This window comes from Falco punctatus (genome assembly GCF_963210335.1).
Source record: "Falco punctatus genome assembly, chromosome: 6".
Classification (NCBI taxonomy): Eukaryota; Metazoa; Chordata; class Aves; order Falconiformes; family Falconidae; genus Falco; species Falco punctatus.
In genome coordinates, this window is record NC_137585.1 from 44,360,317 (window position 1) to 44,384,250 (window position 23,934).

At 39.7% G+C, this 23,934-nt stretch overlaps 1 protein-coding gene across 1 annotated transcript in view; it reads left to right on the top strand.

Moving 5' to 3' along the window:
• Positions 1 to 6,076: 6,076 nt before the first annotated feature.
• The window catches only part of PLEKHG7 (pleckstrin homology and RhoGEF domain containing G7), a 45,028-nt gene continuing 27,170 nt past the window's right edge, over positions 6,077 to 23,934 (top strand). The window contains exons 1-5 of the mRNA XM_080393329.1: positions 6,077 to 6,172; positions 7,317 to 7,519; positions 16,099 to 16,843; positions 18,005 to 18,027; positions 23,313 to 23,440. Of these exons, the coding sequence (XP_080249455.1) occupies positions 16,127 to 16,843; positions 18,005 to 18,027; positions 23,313 to 23,440 (868 nt within the window). The 5' untranslated portion in view covers positions 6,077 to 6,172; positions 7,317 to 7,519; positions 16,099 to 16,126. The remainder of the gene's footprint in view (positions 6,173 to 7,316; positions 7,520 to 16,098; positions 16,844 to 18,004; positions 18,028 to 23,312; positions 23,441 to 23,934) is intronic.

Consider the following 23,934-nt stretch of genomic DNA (forward strand, 5'->3'; position numbering starts at 1 on the left):
CCCGCCTTTTTTTTTTTGCTACGGGCCCCCTGTGACCAAAAAGCCCGCCTTTTTTTTTTTTTTGCTACGGGCCCCCTGTGACCAAAAAGCCCGCCTTTTTTTTTTTTTGCTACGGGCCCCCTGTGACCAAAAAGCCCGCCTTTTTTTTTTTTGCTACGGGCCCCCTGTGACCAAAAAGCCCGCCTTTTTTTTTTTTTGCTACGGGCCCCCTGTGACCAAAAAGCCCGCCTTTTTTTTTTTTTGCTACGGGCCCCCTGTGACCAAAAAGCCCGCCTTTTTTTTTTTTTGCTACGGGCCCCCTGTGACCAAAAAGCCCGCCTTTTTTTTTTTTTGCTACGGGCCCCCTGTGACCAAAAAGCCCGCCTTTTTTTTTTTTTGCTACGGGCCCCCTGTGACCAAAAAGCCCGCCTTTTTTTTTTTTTTGCTACGGGCCCCCTGTGACCAAAAAGCCCGCCTTTTTTTTTTTTTTGCTACGGGCCCCCTGTGACCAAAAAGCCCGCCTTTTTTTTTTTTTTGCTACGGGCCCCCTGTGACCAAAAAGCCCGCCTTTTTTTTTTTTTTGCTACGGGCCCCCTGTGACCAAAAAGCCCGCCTTTTTTTTTTTTTTGCTACGGGCCCCCTGTGACCAAAAAGCCCGCCTTTTTTTTTTTTTTGCTACGGGCCCCCTGTGACCAAAAAGCCCGCCTTTTTTTTTTTTTTGCTACGGGCCCCCTGTGACCAAAAAGCCCGCCTTTTTTTTTTTTTTGCTACGGGCCCCCTGTGACCAAAAAGCCCGCCTTTTTTTTTTTTTTGCTACGGGCCCCCTGTGACCAAAAAGCCCGCCTTTTTTTTTTTTTTGCTACGGGCCCCCTGTGACCAAAAAGCCCGCCTTTTTTTTTTTTTTGCTACGGGCCCCCTGTGACCAAAAAGCCCGCCTTTTTTTTTTTTTTGCTACGGGCCCCCTGTGACCAAAAAGCCCGCCTTTTTTTTTTTTTGCTACGGGCCCCCTGTGACCAAAAAGCCCGCCTTTTTTTTTTTTTGCTACGGGCCCCCTGTGACCAAAAAGCCCGCCTTTTTTTTTTTGCTACGGGCCCCCTGTGACCAAAAAGCCCGCCTTTTTTTTTTGCTACGGGCCCCCTGTGACCAAAAAGCCCGCCTTTTTTTTTTTTTTGCTACGGGCCCCCTGTGACCAAAAAGCCTGCCTTTTTTTTTTTTTGCTACGGGCCCCCTGTGACCAAAAAGCCCGCCTTTTTTTTTTTGCTACGGGCCCCCTGTGACCAAAAAGCCCGCCTTTTTTTTTTGCTACGGGCCCCCTGTGACCAAAAAGCCCGCCTTTTTTTTTTTTTTGCTACGGGCCCCCTGTGACCAAAAAGCCCGCCTTTTTTTTTTTTTTTGCTACGGGCCCCCTGTGACCAAAAAGCCCGCCTTTTTTTTTGCTACGGGCCCCCTGTGACCAAAAAGCCCGCCTTTTTTTTTGCTACGGGCCCCCTGTGACAAAAAGCCCGCGTTTTTGTTACAGGCCCCCTGTGACAAAAAGCCCGCGTTTTTGTTACAGGCCCCCTGTGACAAAAAGCTCTGGATGTAGCAAAAGCATGTGAGGCTGACACTGACAGCTCATCCTGCGACCCAGCTATATTTCATGTGGTGCTGTGGAGCAGTAGGATCCTGGAAGTGTGATGCTTTCTCCCATTTGTGAGCTACTTTCATATGTGATCTTTCCTGAAGATGAGCTTCTCTCTGCGGTATACAGCATAGGTCTTCTGGCTCGGTATACCTGCAAAGGTCCAGAAGTCTGATTGTGTTCCTCTGAAGGATTTAATCCTAAACAAATGGAACTTAGTATTATGCCCTGGAGGTTAAAAGCAGCTTTTCCTTAAATTCAGTAGATGTCAAGGATTCCATCCAGCTTCCAAGCATGATGCCATTTCACCAGTTTTAAATAAATGCAATTGTTTTAATGCAGCAGATTTTCTGAACAGGATAATGTAATATGTATGTACACTAGTAGGTAGGCATTTTAGTAATATGCTGTATTATCTATTATCCTTTCCATTATGAGATTAACTGATTATTTTGGCAGTTTAAATAGATTTTTTTCTCTTTTACAGGGATGAAAATGGTGCTGGCATACCCGGATGGCATCATTTGCCGACTGGAAAATTTATTCATGAGATGAGTTAGAACTGAACAGTGTTTCAAACACCTTTCAGACACTGTTAGATAATTATTGGGTCAATTTTATGGTGATGTTTTCAAGTACCATTTAGGCAATATTTAAAAAAAAGCAAAAAGGCAACTTCAAAAAATTTTCCTGTTAAAGAAGATAGAAATATGACATGGATTAAGTTACTAAAAGCTGTTGTCTTGCCACCCTCTTCAAGTGAAGTACTTGGTTTCTGCAGAAGAAAGGTTTTCATTGGAAGGAAAATTTCACAAGAATTTCTTTAGATTATCAGAACTATTTAGAGATGGATTTCTTCAGAAATGACCCACCTATGAGATTTTTCCATTTGTTTTCTATATTGAAAGGCTCCTTATTATAAAGAGTTATGTAGGAAGAACTGTTTAACAAGGTAGACAATGCAGAAATATTCTGTAAAAATAATACTCACATACACCATGATATTTAATAAGTGACTCTAGCCTCTGAAAACTTAAGCACTTCAAGACATTTCACGGAATTACAAAGTTCTGTCTTAAACATGAAAAATCATTTTTATCGGTTCATATTACATGTTAAAACCTAACACGCCAAAAGAGCAAAGTATGAAATAAGTATGATATAAGTGAAAGCTAAAGGATGTAATTATCTGCCAACACTGAAATTTTAGTGACTGATTCGTGAGCAATAAGCTGGGCTAGGGAATCTCTAGCCTGGTAGCTCTGTGGGACTGAGATAAATCCAGACAATGTGCTAACAATGTGCTAGAAAAGGCAGAAAATCCCAGAAATGAGCAGTCAGTAATTTCTCATTAGCCCCAAATCCAGTGTTTGAGCTCTAGCACAAAGCAAGGTGTCTTTTGGAGGCAATGACTGACAGGGTCCCAGAAGAAGTCTTATATAGCAGATGGCAGAAGTGAACACCATCCAGAGCACATAAAAGTTATGTTACACCGGCAAGGCCTTATTGTGAGCGCAAAATCCCAGAGCTCACTGACTTTTGTGACAGAGCCGCTGCCGCCATCACTGAAAGAAGGATTTCACCCCTTCTGTATAGTGGAAGTCAACCAATCACTTTTGTCATACACAGGGGATGTGAAAAAAGCCCATGAGGTAATTGGTAGCTAATCAATATTCAAAAGGGAGAACTCAGGAACTACCAGATTAGTTTATCAGATTACTTCAAATATAAAAACAAATAAAATTATCCCTTTTTTTTCAACAAAGATCTACATACAGCAGCTTGTCACTTTCACTTTATTTTGAGTTCTGGTTTTTCGCTGTTTGAGCGGATATACAAAACTCCAACCAGAAATAAAAGTAACATTTCTTTCTTAGGATTACCACTGTCTTCTTGAGTTATTATTAATTTGAAAAATAATAATTAAACACTTTCTAAATATGGACATCTCATCCACTGACTTCTGTTTGTCATTTTGAGAAATAATTGTAAACTTGCTTATTGAAAGTACTTATTTTTCACACAGACTTTTGCCTTCAGTATTGCCCAATACCTGCCATCAGGCAACATACTCACCTCTACCCATACTGGTTTTCCGCTGATCTCTTTGGTAATTTTTTCTCAGCATGAGTCTCAGCTGGAAAACTCAAACTTTCACTAAAGGGTTTTATAGATAATTTTCACAACTTTCGAAGAAAAAAGAATAAATTCCAGAGTAAAAGCAAACCCACTCAATGCACTTACATTGTTGTTTCCCCTTTTAAAAAATTATATTTTGAGCTCTGAATAATTTCATTATTCCTGCCAGTGAATAGACTTGTCGCTATACTAATCTTTAGATTGTGACTCTATTAATCCTTCTTTTAGATTATCATGTGCCTGAGGGGGTGAGTGCAATTCTGGTCTAAGGAACACAGCTAAAATTCCAAGCCTTATTCCTAAAAGAGATGTATAATTCATTTAGATGCTTTGATTACCAAAATAGCTGACACCAAGTCCATGGAGACTGCTGTTCATAGTAGTTTGTAGCTGTAACTCTGTGTTACCATAGTGTGCTATCAAAGGATCTGAAATATAGGAACGTGTAGGAATATCCCGTTAAGATGATAAATCTGTGGATTTTTCCACTGCAGTAGAAAATCATTAACTCTTTCTTAAATATCAAAGGCACAGCACCAAAGAAAAGAAGCAAGCTCCTCCCAGCTCTAGGGAAATTGCTGCCCATTTTTTTCATGCTCTTAGCTAGTCAGCTAAATCCAGCACTTCTGAATTTGTTCTTCAGGTCACGTGGATGCAGACAGGAGATTTTTAGAGGTGTTCACACAGCAAAGTGTTCATGTTGTAAATGAAATATCTCTTATAATGACTTAGTCAAAGAGTGCTCAGCTTTCCATTGAGGATGAATGCAACAAAAAGCTGCTTTCTTTTGCTTGTCTTTGTATTATGTTGCAGTCACTAGGGAACTAGTAGTCTAATCACTGCCTACTGACTGTCAACACCAAAGCAGCCTCTGAAGTCAGTTGAATTGTAATAATTTCCCAGGTGTTTTCAAGTGGCTACAAAGAAGATGGTAAGAAAATTACCATGTGCCAGAAAGACAAATTACCACAACTATTTTAGGTTTACATCTATTTTCATTACAAGAAATACCACCCCTGTTTTCCTTCATTATCTCTTTCCTTAAGCTAACGCTAGAAGAAACAGACCATAGAAGTGGGTGCAGTCATGGTAATTCACAGTAGATTAATTCCTTCATCAGTTCATAGTAGAGATAAATTTTCTCTCATCCCCATGAACATCCATAAGAAAAAAACTGATCTATGCTTCCTTTATCAAAGAAATGTTGTCAATAACAATTTAAAACCATTTAAAATCCAAAGCAACATTTCCCAGTTTGGGGGACGGTCAGTCACATTGTACTTATATAATACTATATATAGTTGAGTCAGACAAATAAACAGGACAAATTGTCAGCCAGGATAACCCAGGGTAATTCAAGGGATTTTGCTGACTACATCACTTGAACACCCAGTCTTAGAGGTGTACAAGAAGCACTGCTAGCTTTATGGTGAGCTTCATAACTTCTGTTCCACCAAAAAATAATATTTCACATATATTTCTTTGCCAACATCCAAACATCACCTCTTAAGGTTTCAAATGTCACTATTAAAAAAGAATGATCCATTGTCTGCATATCCAAACAGTGAACTGGTATGTACTAATAAAATCAAAAAGCTCTTTGCCCAGGTAATACTAACAGCAACATCTGGCAACTAGGTAAGTAAGCACAGCAAAAATTCCCTTTCACTTGCCCTTCTATTGCCCTCATAGGTTCTTTAGTTGGAAAAAAAGTGTATTTTATTCAATTTTGATGATAAATTTTAATTAACTTGATGATCCTAGATATGAGTTTATAACTTTCCAAAATACTAAGGGGGGGGGGGGGGGGGGGCGGGGGGGGGTTCTAAAGTAATCTCCTGTCACAGCACATTAGGTCCTAAAATGCATATGCAGAACAGAAAAATGTTCTTAGAGATTTGATGGAATCCTGGTCATTTTCATTATGATTATCATCATGTGGGAAGCCACTGATGAGCAAACAGAAACAGATGTCATTCTTTAAAACTTGTCTTGGCAGGACTATCGTATCCACCAAATCCAGCTGTCTAGATAAAACAACGCCAAAATGTAACACTGGGGGGCAATTGAAAACTTTTTCTTCCCAATATTACATGTTTTCTGGTGGTATGCCATACAGAGCTGGCTAGGAAAAAATAAACAGCCTTAAGTCTATATGAAAAGCTAGTTAACAGAAATTTAATGTAAAACTATGATTTTTCATGTACAATTTTATCTTGTGATTTACCCCATAGCTGGCCAATCAATACCTGTCACAATAACAGCCTTTTAGAGTGCTCATGGTGATGAGGGTGCCAGGTCCTTCTGACTCAGTGTTAATCTTCTGCCTACAGCTTTTACACTGAACTGTGAAAAAGATGGTTATGAAGGTCATTAGGAGAAAACCTCTGCAACTTTCAATGTAATGATAGCTGTCCTGGGAACCACATTCAGGTAAAAGAATCAGTCTTATTTATCAACATTCAACTGCACAGGTTTCAGCTCTGTATTCCTGACTGATGATTTGCCAGCTGATTCTTTTCTCCATTTCAAAGTCACTTTGCCTTCAGCTAAAAAACTACAGTTCTTTCCTTCATTATGCCTCTATTCCTGCAATAATCAGCTTGCAGAGAGGAGAATATAACTGTCTGAAACTAAGTGCAGCTGCACAGAAGACACTGGTTTGAAGGTCTGGAATCCAGGGCTGAAGATAATTTGAATTGTTGCTGGTTTATTTATTTAGGTTTTCTCTCAGTTTGCCACTTGCAAAATGAGGTAAAACATTTTGCAAGACCCTTAAAACACTCTGGGAAACAAAAGATGTTCACACATCGCCCAGATTATGTCAGGGCCCCCACACGTACCAACAAGCTTTGTAAGCTCGTGCCCCCTCCTTAAACACCTTTCTGGTTGCGTGTACTGTGTTACAGCTGGCCTGTGTAGCACAACATATTCTTGTTCTAGCTGGTGCCACTTCCAGCCAGGAGTTCTTGTAGGTCTCCTTGCCGACAAAAGCCCTCACATACTGCAAAGTTTTCTGCCAGCAGGGCAGCAGCAGAGGGCCCAAGCTACACGTGAGTGATGCCCATGGATCAGAACACAAAATCAAGATAAGGCACAAGTTTATCCTGCTGAAAGAACAGACAAGGTTAGGCAACCTTGAAGCAAATTTCACGAATCTGATGGCATCATGCTTAAGACTCAGGCCAGTAAAGGTGTTCCTTAGCGGCTAGGGGCTAGAAAGCTTGAAGACCATGGGAAGGATTCATGTAAATGGATAGATAAATCTGGAAGAGTCACGCTAAAAGCCACTAAGGAGAAAGAGTAACACCTACTGGGGATCCTAAAGTGGGTACCCAACATAGGTCAGGTGAATTATCCCCTGAAGCACACCGCATGCATAACAGGCTTTATCACTGACTACAGAGAGACTGAAGAACAGTTGCTTTAGATATGTGTCTGTCTAAACACTGATGAGATAAAACCCTTTCCCAAGTAACTTGAAGTGAAATTGGAGAAAGCAGGCTAGCAGCTCTCTGATCTGCCAGGTGAGATTCAGACCTGATCCCTTGGCTGTTGTCTCCTAACCCTGTTTCAGCATTCTGGTTTGCATGATACCGCATGTTGCTGGATTGGATCCTGAGAGATGAAAACCAGGCACAGCATCTGAGAAGAAAGGCTATCACCTAGATCGCTAAGAGCTGTCAGTGTTGTGACCAAGACACTGGAGTTCAAGCTCACACCCAAGCAATTCGTAAAGAAACTCTCAGAAGAAAAGAGGAACTACAAAAGGGAGTATACGTAAAGCTGAATAAAGTCTTCTTAAAAAAAAAAAAAAAAAGAGTATATTTGTTGAATTATGTAGTTTGGGAATTTACTCACATGTAGTAATACTCAACAAGTGCTTTCTCCTAAACACATTTTTTGGAAGTAACTCTTCACGTGAAAAGGTTTCAACTCTTGAAGCGACCTATTTTTAACATTAAAAGCATTACCTACCCAAAACAATGCCTCACTAGGCCTAAAGCAAAGTTAGAGAGAGGCAAGTTTTACCAAGACATTCAAGTAATTTCTGGTTTACTTCAGCCCAAAACAAAGCCAATTTTCATTACCCTACTACAAATACCTACAGATGATTGCAAACCACGTAGTTTCATACAAAAATTGATGAAAAATAACAACTCTTTCTCCTCTGCCTTTTATCCCCCTTTGGATATTAGTTATATTACATTTGGGATGTCATCAGTTTCAGAATGGAAAGAGGTTTTTCTCCATACAGTTTAGGATATGCAGAAAAACGACCATTGGAGTTCCATAGGAGTTAGTTCTGGAGAACAGAAAAGGCCTCTACTTTTTGTAGCATTTTAGAAAGATTTTCTGTTAAGGTTGGGGTGGGATCGTGTGTATTTTTTCCTTTGTTTTGTTTTTCTTCTATAAATCATATTTTCCTTCCAGAAGAAGTTAAAAAAATGCTTTATACAGAAATCATTGTGTAAAAGTGGGAAAGCATACAGCATCACTTGCCAGCTTCTGGGAAAGTATTACTGTCTACTGGTTTGTTTAAAAAAAAAAAAAACCACTATTAAAGGCAGAATTGGCAGTGCATGAAAAAATCATCCAATAGTTGCTCTCATTATTAAATTCCCATTAGCTTTGCTAGATTTTAACCATTTGGCAGAGATTTCATACAATAGGTATCTGCCATTAACCAAAGTTTAAAAATTCTCAGGCAAAATGTTCTATATTTTTGAGACCAAATCTAGAGGATAAAAATGTACTGTTTGTGCCAGAAGGACAACATGGGAATTTTTTTCTTTTATTAGTCTAGCTTTGAATTAGTCAACTTGAAATTTTGCTGACAAATACAAAAATAGTTTGTGTAGTTTATGTTGATTCCATGAAATCTGCCAAAATTTGTCAAAGGTACAGGCTTGGAAAAATGGCAGTGTAACCCTGACTAGATTTCAAAAGGTTTCTGTCCACACTTACTGAAAGGATCACCTGAACTTGAATGCTCTGTGGCTACAACCCTGGGACAAGCCAAGACTTTCCTCTCTAACAGAAAACAGAAAGCTTCCTTTCTTTTTTTCCTCTAATTAGGGATGGGAGAAGGAGGCTGCAGGCTTTAAGACGACCAGTATTTTGGGTGCAGATCTATGGACCCAGAAATGACAAAGTACCAGAGTGTAAATCTCCTTTGGTGCCTTTTTTGGTCTCTTTGGGGAAGAACCCAGTTCAGAGGACAGAGCAATGGCTGCAAAACCTGCACAGCTCCCTGCCCAATTTCATCCAGTTCTGGCATTATGATGGGTCTTAATCACACATTCAAGCTGTGTGTTGCTCAGGGTACAGGATGTCCTAGCTCAAGGAACGAATCGGCACTAAGGCATGTAGGACACTGCTGTCTTTGGACCACTGCTCTTTGTTCAAAAGCTGAGAAGCATAAGGTGACTGAAGATGGCAGTCATAGGGAGAGAAATAGGAGTCCTCATGTGAATGTTTCCCCAGAAAAACAGTTTTTATCTTTTCATCTACTGCATAGTTACTTTGTGATGCTACCCAAGCCATTTAAACTGAACTTTTCACAGGGGTCACTAAAGTGCATGCTCTTTATTCTCTGGATACTTGACTTGAGACCTGAGGTCTAATAAGCAAGGGAGCAGAACACTTAGAGCTGCAGCTGATGTCAATACCACCTGTGCTCTGAGCCTGTTAGGAGTTATTTGGAGCTAAGTATATGGAAAGCAGGATATCAGACATTTTTACTTGGACAGCAAGAATGAGTTATTTTTGCCAAGTTACTTTTAACTGATGTGGCTGTTTCTACCCAGTGTTGTGAGAGCATCCATGCTGAGACCACATCTGCCAACCTTCTCACCACAGAAATGCTCCTAGAGGAATCTCACTGATAGACCAAGAGATAAGACTCCAAGTGTGTTCTGAAGTTTTAAGCCCTCATTAGGATGCCCACATACACACAGAGTAGACTACCTGACCCTAGGATTGACTCTTACCTGGCTTGCGCTGCAGCTCTCAGCACAGCTTGCATTCCAGCTGGAAACCCATAACCCTCACCCCATGACCAAGTACTGGTAACCCACTGCGCTTGTTCTGTCCATACAAAAGTGCAGCAGATGAGGTGGGATACACAGCCTGATTTTTTAAGGCCAGATCATACTGCAAAAAATGTGCCACAAACCCCACAGAGCTATTACCAGGACTGTAAAAACACATTGTTTGCTTCTCTTGTTTTCAAGAGCTGTCAAGCAGCCATAAACCCATCATGAACTCAGAAGCAAGCATCCATTCAAGGGACTAACCTGGGAGCAGTGCTCAGAGAGCACAATAGCTAGATGAGTATGTTCAGAGTACACCAAATTCTGGAGGCTATTTGAAATGGGACACAGTAAAGCCCATTTCCAAACAGCTCCATCAATGGAGGACTGGAGGAAAAAAAGAGGGGAGCAGAGAAAGCTTTTTACCTCAATGTAGAGAGCATGCAAGATTTTGAGGACAAACAGCCAAAAGTTAGGGGCATTGTAATAGAAGGCCCCTTTGGCTGATGCACAGATACCTTTCAAGAGGTAACATAACCAGCAACCAGACATTTTCTGCTACATGGAAAATACAGCACAGATCCATCTATGAGGCTATCCTATGACTTGGATGCAACCCACAACCCGAGCCAGCCAGGTATAGCTGAGATGTCATTTCTCCTTGCCAGTGTGAGAGACCTTCTAGACTTCTCAGCAGCAGAAGACAAGTTGCATCTAACATATGATCTGATACAGAACAAGAGAGACACCTCAGGAAAGAATAAGAAAGAAAAAATGCAACAAATTTTGCTTGATAACCCAGGAAGAAAGTTGATGACTTTTCCAGCCAGCTCTGATAACCTACACATCTCTGAAGGACCTGCAGGGACATTGCTGAAGGTATATAATCCTGGAACACATTATTTTATTTCCGGACCTTCCGCCCTAAAGAGGTTGTCAATAGCCAGAAGGACAGCTAGATGTGTTACAGCTAGAGGCAGGTCCTCAACAGGGCTGTAAGTCGCTTCTAGACAATGCTGCACTCATTTATTTCTCTGCTGTGAGACTAAGCTTCACTTGTGCACTAGAGATCTATTGAGAAAGATGATCCTGAAGGCTACAAATCAGCTTAAATTTTGGCTTAGGTAAGGTAGAAAACTATGAACAATTGCTTAGCTCTTAAGAGGCAAGGCAGCAAAGCTGAGAATGGGTTTGGTCCACCTGGCTATAGTTAGTCCTCTGGCAAACAAATGAGGCTATACTAATGCTAAGGCTAGATCAAATGAAAGGATAAGGAGCTGTATAGGCAGAATCTGGGGATCTCCTACATTAAGAAGTGACTTGCCAGGTGAAAAGGGGAAAGGGCTGGCTGGAGCATCCATTGGTCTACATTGCTGAGGTAACATGAAGCATAAGGTTTCAGCATACAGAAGTTTAGCAGCATGATTAATGTGCAAGTGCAGAAGGTGACTGCAGAGGCCAGTGAGGACACCTGACTTTCTGGAACAACCAGGAAAGCGGGGCTGGAGAAAACACTTAGGACAGAAATGGTTATGTTCAAAGTTAGCAGTGATCATTGACCTGAAGTCTTGTCTTGATCTGTAACGGGCCATAGGTCTAACTTGGAGGTTAACCCTGGGAGGAGACACCTGGCAAACCCTGCAGCTCTTTAAAAGACCATGGCTAAGGCTGATGGCAGTGTTACAGACCAGGTCAGCAAAGGCCAATGAACTGAGGCACTGGCTGTGCTCAAAGCAGACTACCAGGAAAAGACTCATAAAAATGACAGCTGATTAAATTTAGCTTCAGACTGTAGGTGTATTTTTAGTCTAAAGTTAGATGACAGAAAGCTGAGATTTGAGCATGAATATTAGGATTTAGACCAGAAAAGGCCATTCACCTATTTATTTTATAGATTTAATAATCTATCATTATTTATTTTAGAAAACCCATGCAAGATAACTGGTGCTTAATCAGTTAAATGACTTGGTTGTATTTGCTTCTGAGGATGAAAATTATAGTTCATGGAATTAATGCTATGGCAAAAGTTTGTCTAGGATTGGGTTTATAGCTGGAGCAAGGATGATACTTGTTTGAAAAGGTAGTATCTTGTGTAACTTAAGAAGAAAAGGTGATAGGAGACAGTTAAGTACACATACATAATCCAAGCTGAGAGAGGTACTTGCTTTATTACAATTAGGTCTAAGAGGCAAGTTAGGCAGTGCAAGTGAATTCTGGGCAAAGTGAATGCAATTATGATTTCAACTACATCCAAAAATAGTCCCCCAAGTTATGCCAGAGAAGTGTTTAAACCTTTAAGAATATTTTTAATTCTGGGTAAAGGAAGTTAGAGATAATTTTCAATTTATAGCACTAACAAATAGGAAGGAAATAGAATGACTTTTAATATAATTGCTACTAGGTTAATGTAAGTATACTGATCACATTAAAGATAAGTCTCAGCTAGAATAAAAAAAGTGAACAAATAATAATTTCAGAAAACCACACAAAACAAAAAAACCCTCCAGGTCCGAGTCAGAACTACTTGATCAAAAATGGCTTTAAAACAAAGTTTCCAGCTAGCTACACTCAAAGCCACCTAAACCAGTCCCAAGCACTGTATGTCAGAGAATAGTTCACACTAGCCTTGACCTCAGGCTAGCACTCTTACTTCTTTCTTTTACCAATATTTACACAACTGTCACTTTCAAAAATGACCCCAAATGGCAGCTGTCAGGGCCCAGGCATGGGTACCAGAGAAATGGTCCTTCCATCTAGCCCAGCCATCTCCGCCATCCTCTGAAATGCAGGCAGGCAAACAGAATAGCAGTTTAGACATTCCAAAGTTGGGGTTAGATTTAGATTTAGGATGAGGACTCCATGAGCTGAAGAGCAGCAATAAGGTCTGGTCTGGTAGACCCTGTGCTAATCTGGGGACTGGTGCTTGCAAAGGGCCACCTAGGTATTTTCATACAAGAAGTTGTGGATGTAAAGTCACAGTAGCAGCTTTAAAGCACATTCAGAAGATTTCAATTAGGCAGCAGCAGAACCTGTTTATGCACTACACAAAAATGTAGAGTACCAGGAGCAGAGGGCACAGCCCTCACCCCTCTCGAACACAAAGGTGGTTTTGCTCCCCCAGGAAGGGTATGGTTTCACTTGTTGATTGCCTGTCTCCTTCCCACTGAGGCTGTACTTTTTGCTGCAGACCCTCACCACTCCAGCCTGCCCAGCTGCAGTGCACCTAGGTCTTTACTTGGGGTTGGAAAAAGACAGCTTTGAACACTGTAAAATCTCTAGACATTTGCATATTTCATCAGGCAATAAGGTCTGTCCCATTTCATCTGATCCTAATGTCACGTTGAAAGCAGCACAAGGAGTCAAAGGAAAAAAACCCAAAGCTTATGTTCCTAAAGGCCCTACTTAAAGTAAACACACTTGTACTATCAACTGTCTGACAGGGTAAGCACTATTTAAAAAGAAAAAAACAAAAAAAAAAAAAAAAAAAAAAAAAAACAAAAAAAAAAAAAAAAAAAAAACCACCAACAACTTAGCTCTTTTTCTTAGAGGCCAAACTGGATGAATACTAAGATAAATACTGTAATACTGCCACTGTCTTCCAAACAAAGCCTTTGAGTTTGTTTTCTTATTTCATTCTTTTGGAATAATCCTCCCTCAATTCATGGTTACATCCATTGCTAAGCAAAATCAAAGTAACTTATACACACCAGTTTTGGGGTATCATGTTTTGGTTCATGAATGAATTCTGGAAAAAAAAAATCTTTACAGAAAATGAAAATGTCATACTGAAAAGGTTACCTGCATTTGCAAGTGTTCCTTCAGCCATCTGAAAAACGTGTGTTCATTACACACAATTTGAACATTTGTGGAGATTAGTGCTTCCTCACAAGCTATCTAACAAATAAACCACCTTTTCCGAAGCTTCACTTTCTAATCAGGCAACCAAAGAATGCCTAAATCAATTCTAATGGTTTCCAATCAATTCTGTAACACAACAAAATAGTGAATTACCAATGTTTGGATGAATTCTCAAATATTGCAATACTAAAATCTGTCTCTGTTCACAATTATTCAGTTAGCACACTTGTTAAAATTAATATCTAATTATAAATAATGCAACCAAAGGATATATCAGTACTATTCTTCCATGAAGGATGAACAAACCAGCATTAGATCCGCTGAATGAATCAAAACAAGGCAGGGGGGGAGGTTGTTAAAGGCTTGCAGGTATTTCATCTTCTCTTGCAACTTACTATATACTTGACTCAGATCTTTCCTACCAAACTTCATTAATGTGAAAAGTAAAAAAAAAAAATAAAAAGGAATAAAGTTTAATAAAATGTATGGATCAGGTTACCTTTTGTAAACGGGCGTTGATCTTGAAGCCACTTCCGTCTGACCTGGTAAACAAATCCCCTAGAAACAAATCTACAAGAAGAAAAACTAGCTCTCCACGCCAGCATTTGATAAAGAGGCTTTAAAAGAGAAAATGCTACTGCTAAGCCTAATCAAGCACTTGTTGAAAATTTGACTTAATTGCATACGAAAAGGAGGTGACTGTAAATTGGTAAATCTTCACATGGTTACCTTGGTAAGTTTAATCGTGTACACTAATTTTTCTGCATGTGTGGGGCATATTTCTGCACTTTTCTTGATGTATTTTCTTTACAAAATTTTGTTGCTGAGAGATTCTACTTATTAAAAATAACTCATAAGTATTCACAAAAAAAATCATAAGTTTTGACTTACTAAAAAAGAAATAAAGCTTGGTAAACTGAAAAGCAAAAAAAGATTCTATTTTTAATACAAGATTTTTTCAATCTTGCATACTTCTGCAACAGAACTCTATTTACATGAATATCTGGAAACTTCATGCCAAGCTGCAATGGCATTCTTGGAGCGTGGAGAAGAGGTGGTTATTAAAAGAAAAAAAAAACACACAACCAACTAAATCAACAAAACCCGAATCAAACCTAAAAAAGCAAAAAGAATGCCTGACCAAATAACGATCAGTTAGATGTGATTACACTTCACAAAATAAAAAGTCTTGAAAGATTAAAAAGTGATAACATAAATCTTAGAGCAGTGATATGCAATCATATCTTTGCTCAGAAGTGGAAAATAGTATTAATTTGTTATTATTGTCATTCATGACATATCTTCAACGTGATTTTTAGTGCTTGTCCATTTTAATAAGCATATGTGCTAATTAGCCCTTACCTGTTAAAGGGGAATGAACAGATGTTAATATATTTGTGGCTATTCACTACAGTTCTGAAAAAAGCCATTTCCATCATAAAGATACTCCTTTTCTTTCTGTAAGTGTCTGAATAATTGTCTTCTAATAGCTGAAGAGTTTGTAAAAAGAAATACTTTGAACTAGCAAACTTGATGAAATAATTGGATTCTAATCACTTTATAAATCAATCTGATGGGACTATATAATTACACAAAAATCATATTCAATATATGATATTCAATAGCTCAAGAAAAAATTCAACATGTTTGAATAAACTTATTCTAATAAATAAAAGTGCCGAAAAGAAGCCAGCAATCACAAACAGATTTAAGATTCCTTTTAGCAAACAAAGAAGCTGAATTAAAGAGGTTGAATTAAGAATCTTCAGTTATAAGTTGAAATATCAGATCAGTTTTAGAGAGACTAGTCATCAAAGTACCTTAAAATAGAGCTTCATAAATCACAGAACATAAGACTATTTACTGATCAATCAATAGATAAGTTAATTTGATAAACCGTTGTCTTCATTATTTCATTACAACATATACATAGTATTTGCTACAAAATACTTTCCTGCCGAAAAGAGTGATTAGACTCACCTTACATAAATGTTAAATTGTATTTGCCTAAGCATTGAGCAAGTAATTAGTATTTGTACATAGATGATTTTGCAACAAGTAGGAGTCCTGAGAGCTAGTGACTTTGTTTTTATCCCATGTATAGTGATCCCACTTATTGATGGGGGAGTGGCAACAGGAAATTAGGTGGCTGCAGTACCAGATGAGAAGAGTTCCTAATTACACAGTTACTCTGTACTACCTAATTAGTTCTACTGACTAATGCTGACACTGCTTGCACACTCAAAGTTAGTGGCTCTTTAAACAGCTTGCTGAAACTGGGTCCTGAAGCTGTTGAAACCCGCATTTAAGCAGGATTTGAAGTGCAGGAAACTGTTCCTGTGCTAGTGCATATATCTACATTATTATCTTTAGATTTTTTTTTTAACTTGTATATTTTCCCATATAAAAATTCAAACAGCAAGTTTCTAATAATCTTTTCTTACCATGTTCCCTAGGTACATACAGCTATAAATCTTCAGGCTGCAAATAAAGAATGCAACAACCAAGCTCTGATTATTCTCCAGACCTGGTCAAAGAAACCTGCATTGGCGTGGAACTTCTAAACAGGGAAGCTGATCTTCAGAAAGAAAATGTTGCTTTGTCCAGAAGTAGCAGCCCAGAAGGTGCCTTCAGTTCCTGTGAAATACAGTCAGTATCAGCCTGTATGGACACCACCATAACTCCAGGTAACTATGTTCAAAGACAAGGTTATACAGAGTCTTCACCTCTGAAGCTTCCCGCAGAGGAGGGCACTGGGAGCCACCATGCACATTTCCAGTTTGACCGACAGGCTCTGGCCAGAATTTCCACTTCTCCGACTTTAAGGTGTCTGAAGATGGCCTCTGCCTCGCAAGCACTGTCATTTCGGGACTGCTCTGACACAGCTCAGTGGGGGAATCAAAAGGAGTACACCAGCTCTCTCCACCACATTTGTAAGAGCCCACCTCGGTGTACTACAGCTTTGTCATTGTCATTGCCTTCTTGTGTTCACGCAAAACTACTGTCTTCCAAAGCTAAATCTGAGACAACTATAGCAGATCCAGAGTCTCCTGGCCCCTTTGATCTTGGAAGATCAAAGCTTCCAAGCCAAGAAGCTCCTCTCAGCAATGACAGTCCCAATGAAACACTCCAAAACTCTTGGAGAGCCAACTCTGCTGTGCTGCCGAGGAGACTCCCTCATCCCAGCCCTGCACCACAGGAGGGTGTCCAGGTAAAAGGACTAGGATGATGCAAACTCCTTCTCAATCTTACATAATCACTGTTAGTCCATCATGGCCCCATGCATAAAAAAACCCACAGTTCTTAACCTGAACTGCAACCTGGCACGTGTTCCTTTGACACAACCGACTGAGTTCTACACTCATCAGGAAGAAAGATTTTTCCTTCCAAATCAGCAAGAGTCAATGGTTCCAGACTTGTCTCTCAGTGACCAAGTTGGTCTAGTCTGCTCCTGTACATGGAGCAGAATCCTTTCCCACTTCTGTCCATTCATTCTGGTGAAAGAACCAGACTAAGCAATTTATCTGGTTCTCATTTGGGTTTTAGATTATTTCCTTTATGGGGTACTTCAGCAGGATTCTTCCTAAGCTGGGACAGTTCTCTATTCTGTTCTACTGAATAACATTACTAACCCCAACAAAACTAGGAATTAAGTCATTCAAGATGGTTGAGCCAAATTTAAGGTTTGCTGTTTGCTGCTGCCAAACGAAAAGGTCTCATTCCCTTTCTTTATTTCCACTTACCTAGCTCTGCCACTCGCTGCCCCCCCTCCGTTTTTATGTTCAACTCCATAAACAAGCAGGCAATTTTGCAATCTTTTCTGGAAAAAAAACCCAAAAAAAACATTGGTCTGGTGAGCATCAGCATCAGTAAAAAGAAATACGCAAGGGAGGAGCTAGCCCTCTGGTTTTCCCTGGCAGCAAACTACTGTTCAGCTATCCCCCATGACTTCCCCTCAAGAAGAAAAGGAGAGGCACTGCACAGGCCAAGTTTGCACTTAAATCTACTCCCAAAGACTTTGCATTACTTACACAAGCAGTTAAATTCAGGCACATGCTTGACTCCTTCCTTACACAAAGCACCTATGCACACATTTCACTGAAGATGAATAGTGTCATATAGGTGTATAGCTCTTGACTAACTGGTTAGTTTTGTGCCACAGACCAAAAGCTATTTCCCCCTGCCCACCTTCAAATACAGAAAATTATCTGGATATCAAATGAGTTCTCCTCCTTTCTCCACAACAGTGAAAATAATTAGCCAATGTCTAAGTATGTAGAACATTTATCTTAAGAAAATACTACTTCTTCACAAAATCAGATTGCTTGCTTGCTTTCTGACCAAGTAACAAGGATATCTCATTTTCTTTCAGAAGAGTGGATTGCCTATACAAAGGTATGCATATATTTGTTTTATATTGTCCCGTGCTTCATTTCTCTACATTTTTAATTAATCCGTTTCACTGTAAGACAAAACTGACCAATGAGATACCTATGTGTAACTCAATTTTAATTTGTAGATTCGCTTTGTGAAATGCCTGTTACCAGCTTGTTAAACCAAACTTTTTAATGCTATTTTCTTTCAAAAGTGTTCTTGTCCCCAACACATTTAGCTATATTTCACACAATATTTCAGCTGGACCATTGGAGAGCTCTGCACTAGGAACTAACTGCCGTTTGGATTAGCAGCGTCAAATTTCAACTGGAAGAATGTGAAACATCTCATAATCCTGAGCAACATTCTGCAAACCTTTGTGGGAGGGAAAAGGGAGTAAAGAAGCTAGCAGAACAGCTAGATGTTTTTCTTATACATGAGCAAAGTAGATCTAGGACTGCTGCTGTATGGGCAGATTGTTACTTCTACAAACTAAGAAGAATACTTGAATTTTGAGTTATTTCTGGAAAGATTAGGTGCTGTGTACCATAGATCTGTGTAATGAATTGCATCAAGCTCTTACAAGCAATTATCAGAAAGTAAAAACTTGATTAGAAATGAGTTTGATTCAGCCATATTTGTTTCCTTAAGGTGTTCAAATATTCACAGAAGGGAAACAAAGTTTGTTTTCACCCCACCCAACAAGGAATTAGGAGCTAGTACCTCCCTTAATAACCATCCCTCTCTCACTGATGGTGCAGTGCTCACTTCACTGCACGATCCCCTTGAAGATTTCAGGTGGGGCATGCAGGTCAGTGAGTATATTAAAAGCACCAGCAGTGGTGAGCAAGTCTCGCTGAAGACAGAAATAGCCTCACAACAAACAGCAATGCCCTGCTCCTGTGACCCTACCACAACATGCTTCACTTGTTAAGGCATAGGCATCATTAGCTGAGCTGTATCTCTTCTTCTTCCCAATGTTTACTCATTTTTTCAGGTAAAAGCTCTGTTACAACCTGCAGTTTACAAACAGGTCTGTGTTTCAAGTAAGTTTATAGCAGGCTGACACAGTCTGAGTCATTACACAATGCAGTTCCCTAGATAAGGTTTAACAGATGTGTGTGTGCACCTGAAATCACACCTTTACTGTAGAAGAGGCCTCCTAGATTTTCTGAATTGTTACAACTCTTACAAGTGTTACAACTGTAGTGTTTTGAAATTACAATGGAGATGGAAAGAGGAGGGGGAGGGAGAGATCTTTGCATCATCACAGCGTGAAAGTAGGTGATCTGTAGCTACTATGGGAGAGCCTGCTCTGATCAAACTCAAAACTGTAATACATAAGTATATCTCACTGACAGGCTGAAGATTTGTGTGATCTGTAGCAAACTGGGAGAAAATTTGAAGATGCTGAATGCAAATGGCTAAACAGGAGAACATTAAACATGTAATGTACACGCCTTCTCTTGGTACCACTTGCCTGGCAGCTTCAGAGGGAAGCCACTATATGCCAGCTAGGATATTGACTCTGGACTTCTATCCAGACACATTTTAAAATCAAAAAATCACACAAGGAACAATGCAAGCTTTGTTCTGTAGCCACCAGCAGGAAAGATTGACGAAAGGAGGTTTGGATGATATATTATGATTTCTATTTTTTGTTCTGAGCAATATAAGAATGTGCAGAAATATAAAAATAAAATCACCAGTTTCTGCTTTAAAAAATGTTTTTTGTCAAGTTGAATTTGGTCTAAGGTCTGGGCAACGGCTGTATTCAGCTGCTCCTTTATCCAAATCATTAGGCTAACTCCTTAACAGCAAATCCCTTTACATCACAGTCAGAGAAAACTGCTGAAATGTCAGATTATTCTTTCCATCTAGAAGCACATTGTGATATTTGGTAACCCTCCTCCAAGACTTATGTATAATTCAGGGTGAAAACATACCTCCATCCTTCAGTTTCAATGAACATTTCTTCTCCCTGCTCCCAGGCTGTACTTTCAGAAGTCTTCCTTAAAGCAATGATCATTTTAAACAGCCTTCCCTCACACAGCCATCAGTCAGGAATGCCAGTACATCTCTGTCGGCATGGCAACAGGCTGAACTGATGTTGATAAAAAATAATCAGCCAAAATAAATAAAGAAAAAGGACAAGAGGGGGAAGCACAGAGAGAGGTGTGCAGTGGTGACAAGGTGAGATGATAAAGTCAAAGCTGACATGGAAGGAAATGCTGCTAAAAAAAACCCGTTTGTTTACTCTGAGCTCATTTTCTCCTTGCATCATTCAGCATATCAGAGACTGTGTGGAAAACTGGCTTGCACTATTTCCCAAAGACAACCGGCTAATGAAGAGTCTTCTCAATAACTGCCAAGGCAGCTTGTTTTCAGTGAATTGAAGGAGCTGGGCCCATCTATCTTGAAGTGCTCCTCTTCTTCCTTTAATGTCTCATATGCCCATAAAGTGTCATGCTAACTCTTTGAATCAGGGAGTCCAAATACCCTCCCTGAGTGGCCAATAATATATCTGTTATTTAGGTAATGTGATATATATAGATGTCTGTTTCCTGGGGCAGCTATCTAGACTTAAGATTATGGACATATAAAGATACACACCTCTAAAAAGCAATCAGCTGAAATTCTCCATGCCCTAGAAACAACTATATGCACACGGTATTTACTTGTGCAGACCATGAGCTGGTTCAGTGTCTTTAACAATTTTCCATAACTTTTTAATGCAAACCTGTGACATCATCTTGTTTCACAAAACGAGTAGATTTAAAGGAGGAATTATTGCAGATGATATCTCCGCAGGTGCTTGTGTTCATCCCTACAGAATAAGCATTTCTGTCGCTCAAACACTTCAGTCATCTGCCCCTAGTAAGAAAAACAAACAAAAACTAAAGAAAAAGGCAAAGCTGCAGAATATGTAGGTGTGAAAAGATGCTAAAATATTGCATACAGATGCAAAAACTGGTAAATTTCATTACACAGCACTTCATTAGTTTCATTTCTCCCGTAAAACTAACAAAGGCATCTAATGTATCTAATACATCTACAGGCAACAGGCCAGGTGATCACAGATACCTGTACCTTCACCTGTGAAGCATAAGTAAGTCATTAATCAGCCCAGGCTTGTCAGATTGCAAAGGTATATTGTAGACACAAATCCAAGTGACCTTGGCATGCTCCCACACATCACAGGCTTGCATACCTCTGTGAAGAGCTTGTTTAGACATATGTGTCTGAAGTTCAAGGCCTTTTTGATCTAGGGAAATGACACCATTTAACTCCGTTAACGATGAAACTGTACTTCCCATTAGTAATCTTCATAAACCACTAGCCTCCAACTTCAAAATAAATTCTGAAGTACGCTAGGTACTTTAAAAATCAATAACACATTGGCAAATTTTTCATGTGAATCCAACCTGAAATAAATCTCCAAAATTTCCCAGTACTGGAGTGACAACTTTAAGAATTATCTTGGTATTATATTGCAGCATCTGGCTTGCATAATAACCCAGCTGACTAAGAGATTGCATTGCAGAATCACTAGAGGTTTCAGAAGCATCTTAATACAATTGTTACCAATACTTAAAACTTGCACTGGGTAGCACTCAGTGCATGTCATCAGGAAGCAGTCTTCCTTGCACTGGTATGGCCTTACAGACCAAGAAACAGATCCCACCCAGAAAAGGTCTGAAACCATGTGTTAGGTTTGGTTTTATGAGAAACCTCAGTTTCATTGTAAATCCCTGAAGTTAAATAAACAGATCCCATGTTCCCTGTTCAGTAGGACTACTAGAAAAGGAAAAGCTTTTAGAGAACTTGTACATGGCACATTGTAAACTGCTCAACACATAGTTTTCGAGCCCTAATGTGTCCACATGCCAAGTGTTAAAGTCCCAGAGCTGGACCTCCCAACAGCTTACATCTCTCTCTGTTGTTAGCAGCAGTGTTTCATCTATAAAATTTGGTTGGTTTAGCTAAGGCAATTGCAAGCAATGTCATTGTCAGATCATAACAGAAACCATAATCTCCATGTCCTGCTACACATATCAAATCCCAGTTCTCTACCTCCAAGCCCACCAGTTGATAAGTTATCAAGTGATTATTCATGCACTTAAGGGGAAAAATACACCTGCCAGGTTTCATATCAGGTGTTGGCAAATGGGTAGATATTCACAGTAAGGTATCTGCCTAGGCCAAAAAAAGCAGTAAGAATTACACTTCACTGACCAAAAATACCATCCACAATAACTGGTGACTGGAAAAGAGAATTTTTATCTACGTACACACACTTCATTCTTCCTCCCTCAGTTACTTAATTACTGACCCTTTGAACTCTAATGCAGTCTTCATGCACCAGTCAATTGAAGACAGCACAACAGCAGCTGTAGGTACCAGTCACTTAGCAACACAATGCAACTAATTAGGTATCGGTGTGAGTTATTAGCAAAATCCAAAAAATTTTTTTATGTGCACCAATAGTTTCTGTATTTGAATGCAAGCAGTCTCTGGCACAAATACCCTGTTGGGAACAGAATACTGTGTCACTTCACTTGATGGATTTATGTCCTGGACAAAGCCCTCCATTAGTAACAACAATGGTTGGAAAGAGCCATTTGTTTTTGATCAGCAGGGCCACTGAGTCATATTATATTCAAAATACAAAATATTTGAATTAGCAAAAAAAATCAAAAAATTTAGAAAGAAAATAAATAGCACAAACTAGCCAAAAGGTTAAATATTTTAAAAAACAAACAAACAAACAAAAAAAACCCAAAACGAACAAACACACAAAACAAAAAAACGACAACATACACACACACACCCCCCAAACAACATTTAAAATGTTTCACTAGTATGCTGGCTTTTCTTGAAACCACCTGAGTTATATGAAGGTTAAAAGTAATGATAAACCACATATCAACTAGAGACGTGGTATTTAACTGCTGCTTTGGACGCCAGTGCCAAAACATAGATTCTGAAATCTGCTCACTTTTTGCCTAATCTCAGAAGAACCTAGGGATTTCCAATATTTAAATTCTCTAAGTACCTATTATCTGAGGCAAGCCATGGCCATAAGCACCTTGATCTCAGCAGCAATATGGAGTTGGAAAGAAAATTAGATATTTGCTGTCAATCACTGAACTTTTCTACTCATTGTTCCTTTAACACATTATGTCACAGCCACTGTGATTTGGTTTTTTAGCTCATTTCCTCCTGCATCAGCAAGGAGCACTTTAGAAGTTTCCTCTGCAGCCAGGAGCAGAGGAGATGATGTGTGCTGTTGTTGCGTCTCACAGATCAGCTGAGCACAGGCGTAGCTCCGTGGTAGTGAGTCTGCCGGGACTCGAGGTGTTCCCTGGAGACCTCCTGGTGTCAGACAGTGCCATGGACTACCTGTCCCACGCAGTCCTCCTGCTGAGCACAGGTCAGATACAGGGTGGGGTTTGGTCATCTAAGCCCAGCAAAAGCCGCGACTAAAAAATGTGTGGGTGTGGGATGGGGCGAGAGGATCGGTGCAGCAATGACACATGAAGCAGAGCAGCCTCCACGGGGTATCCAGTTGCCCCACACCAAAGTGACTGCATTGCTAATTTTAAAATTCCCCTCAAGCCTTTCTTTTCTTTTCTTTTTTTTTTTTTTCCTTTTTCCCTGTGTTTTATTGCTGAATGCATAATGTAAGAAGTAGATAAGGGGGCAGGGCATGGATCACCTCCCTCTTCCACAGACTAGGAGCAAGCAGAGCCCAGGCCAGGATCTCCACCTGCAAGCAGCAGAGTTACAAATTCCTAGCTGCACAGCTTCAAGCAGAGGGAAGAAAGTGGTCCATGCCACTCTTTTCCAGTAGTGGTCTAATCACAGAAGATGGTAGACCCAACTAATGCCTGGAGGCTGCTCACAAGACCTTCCAACACTGAAACG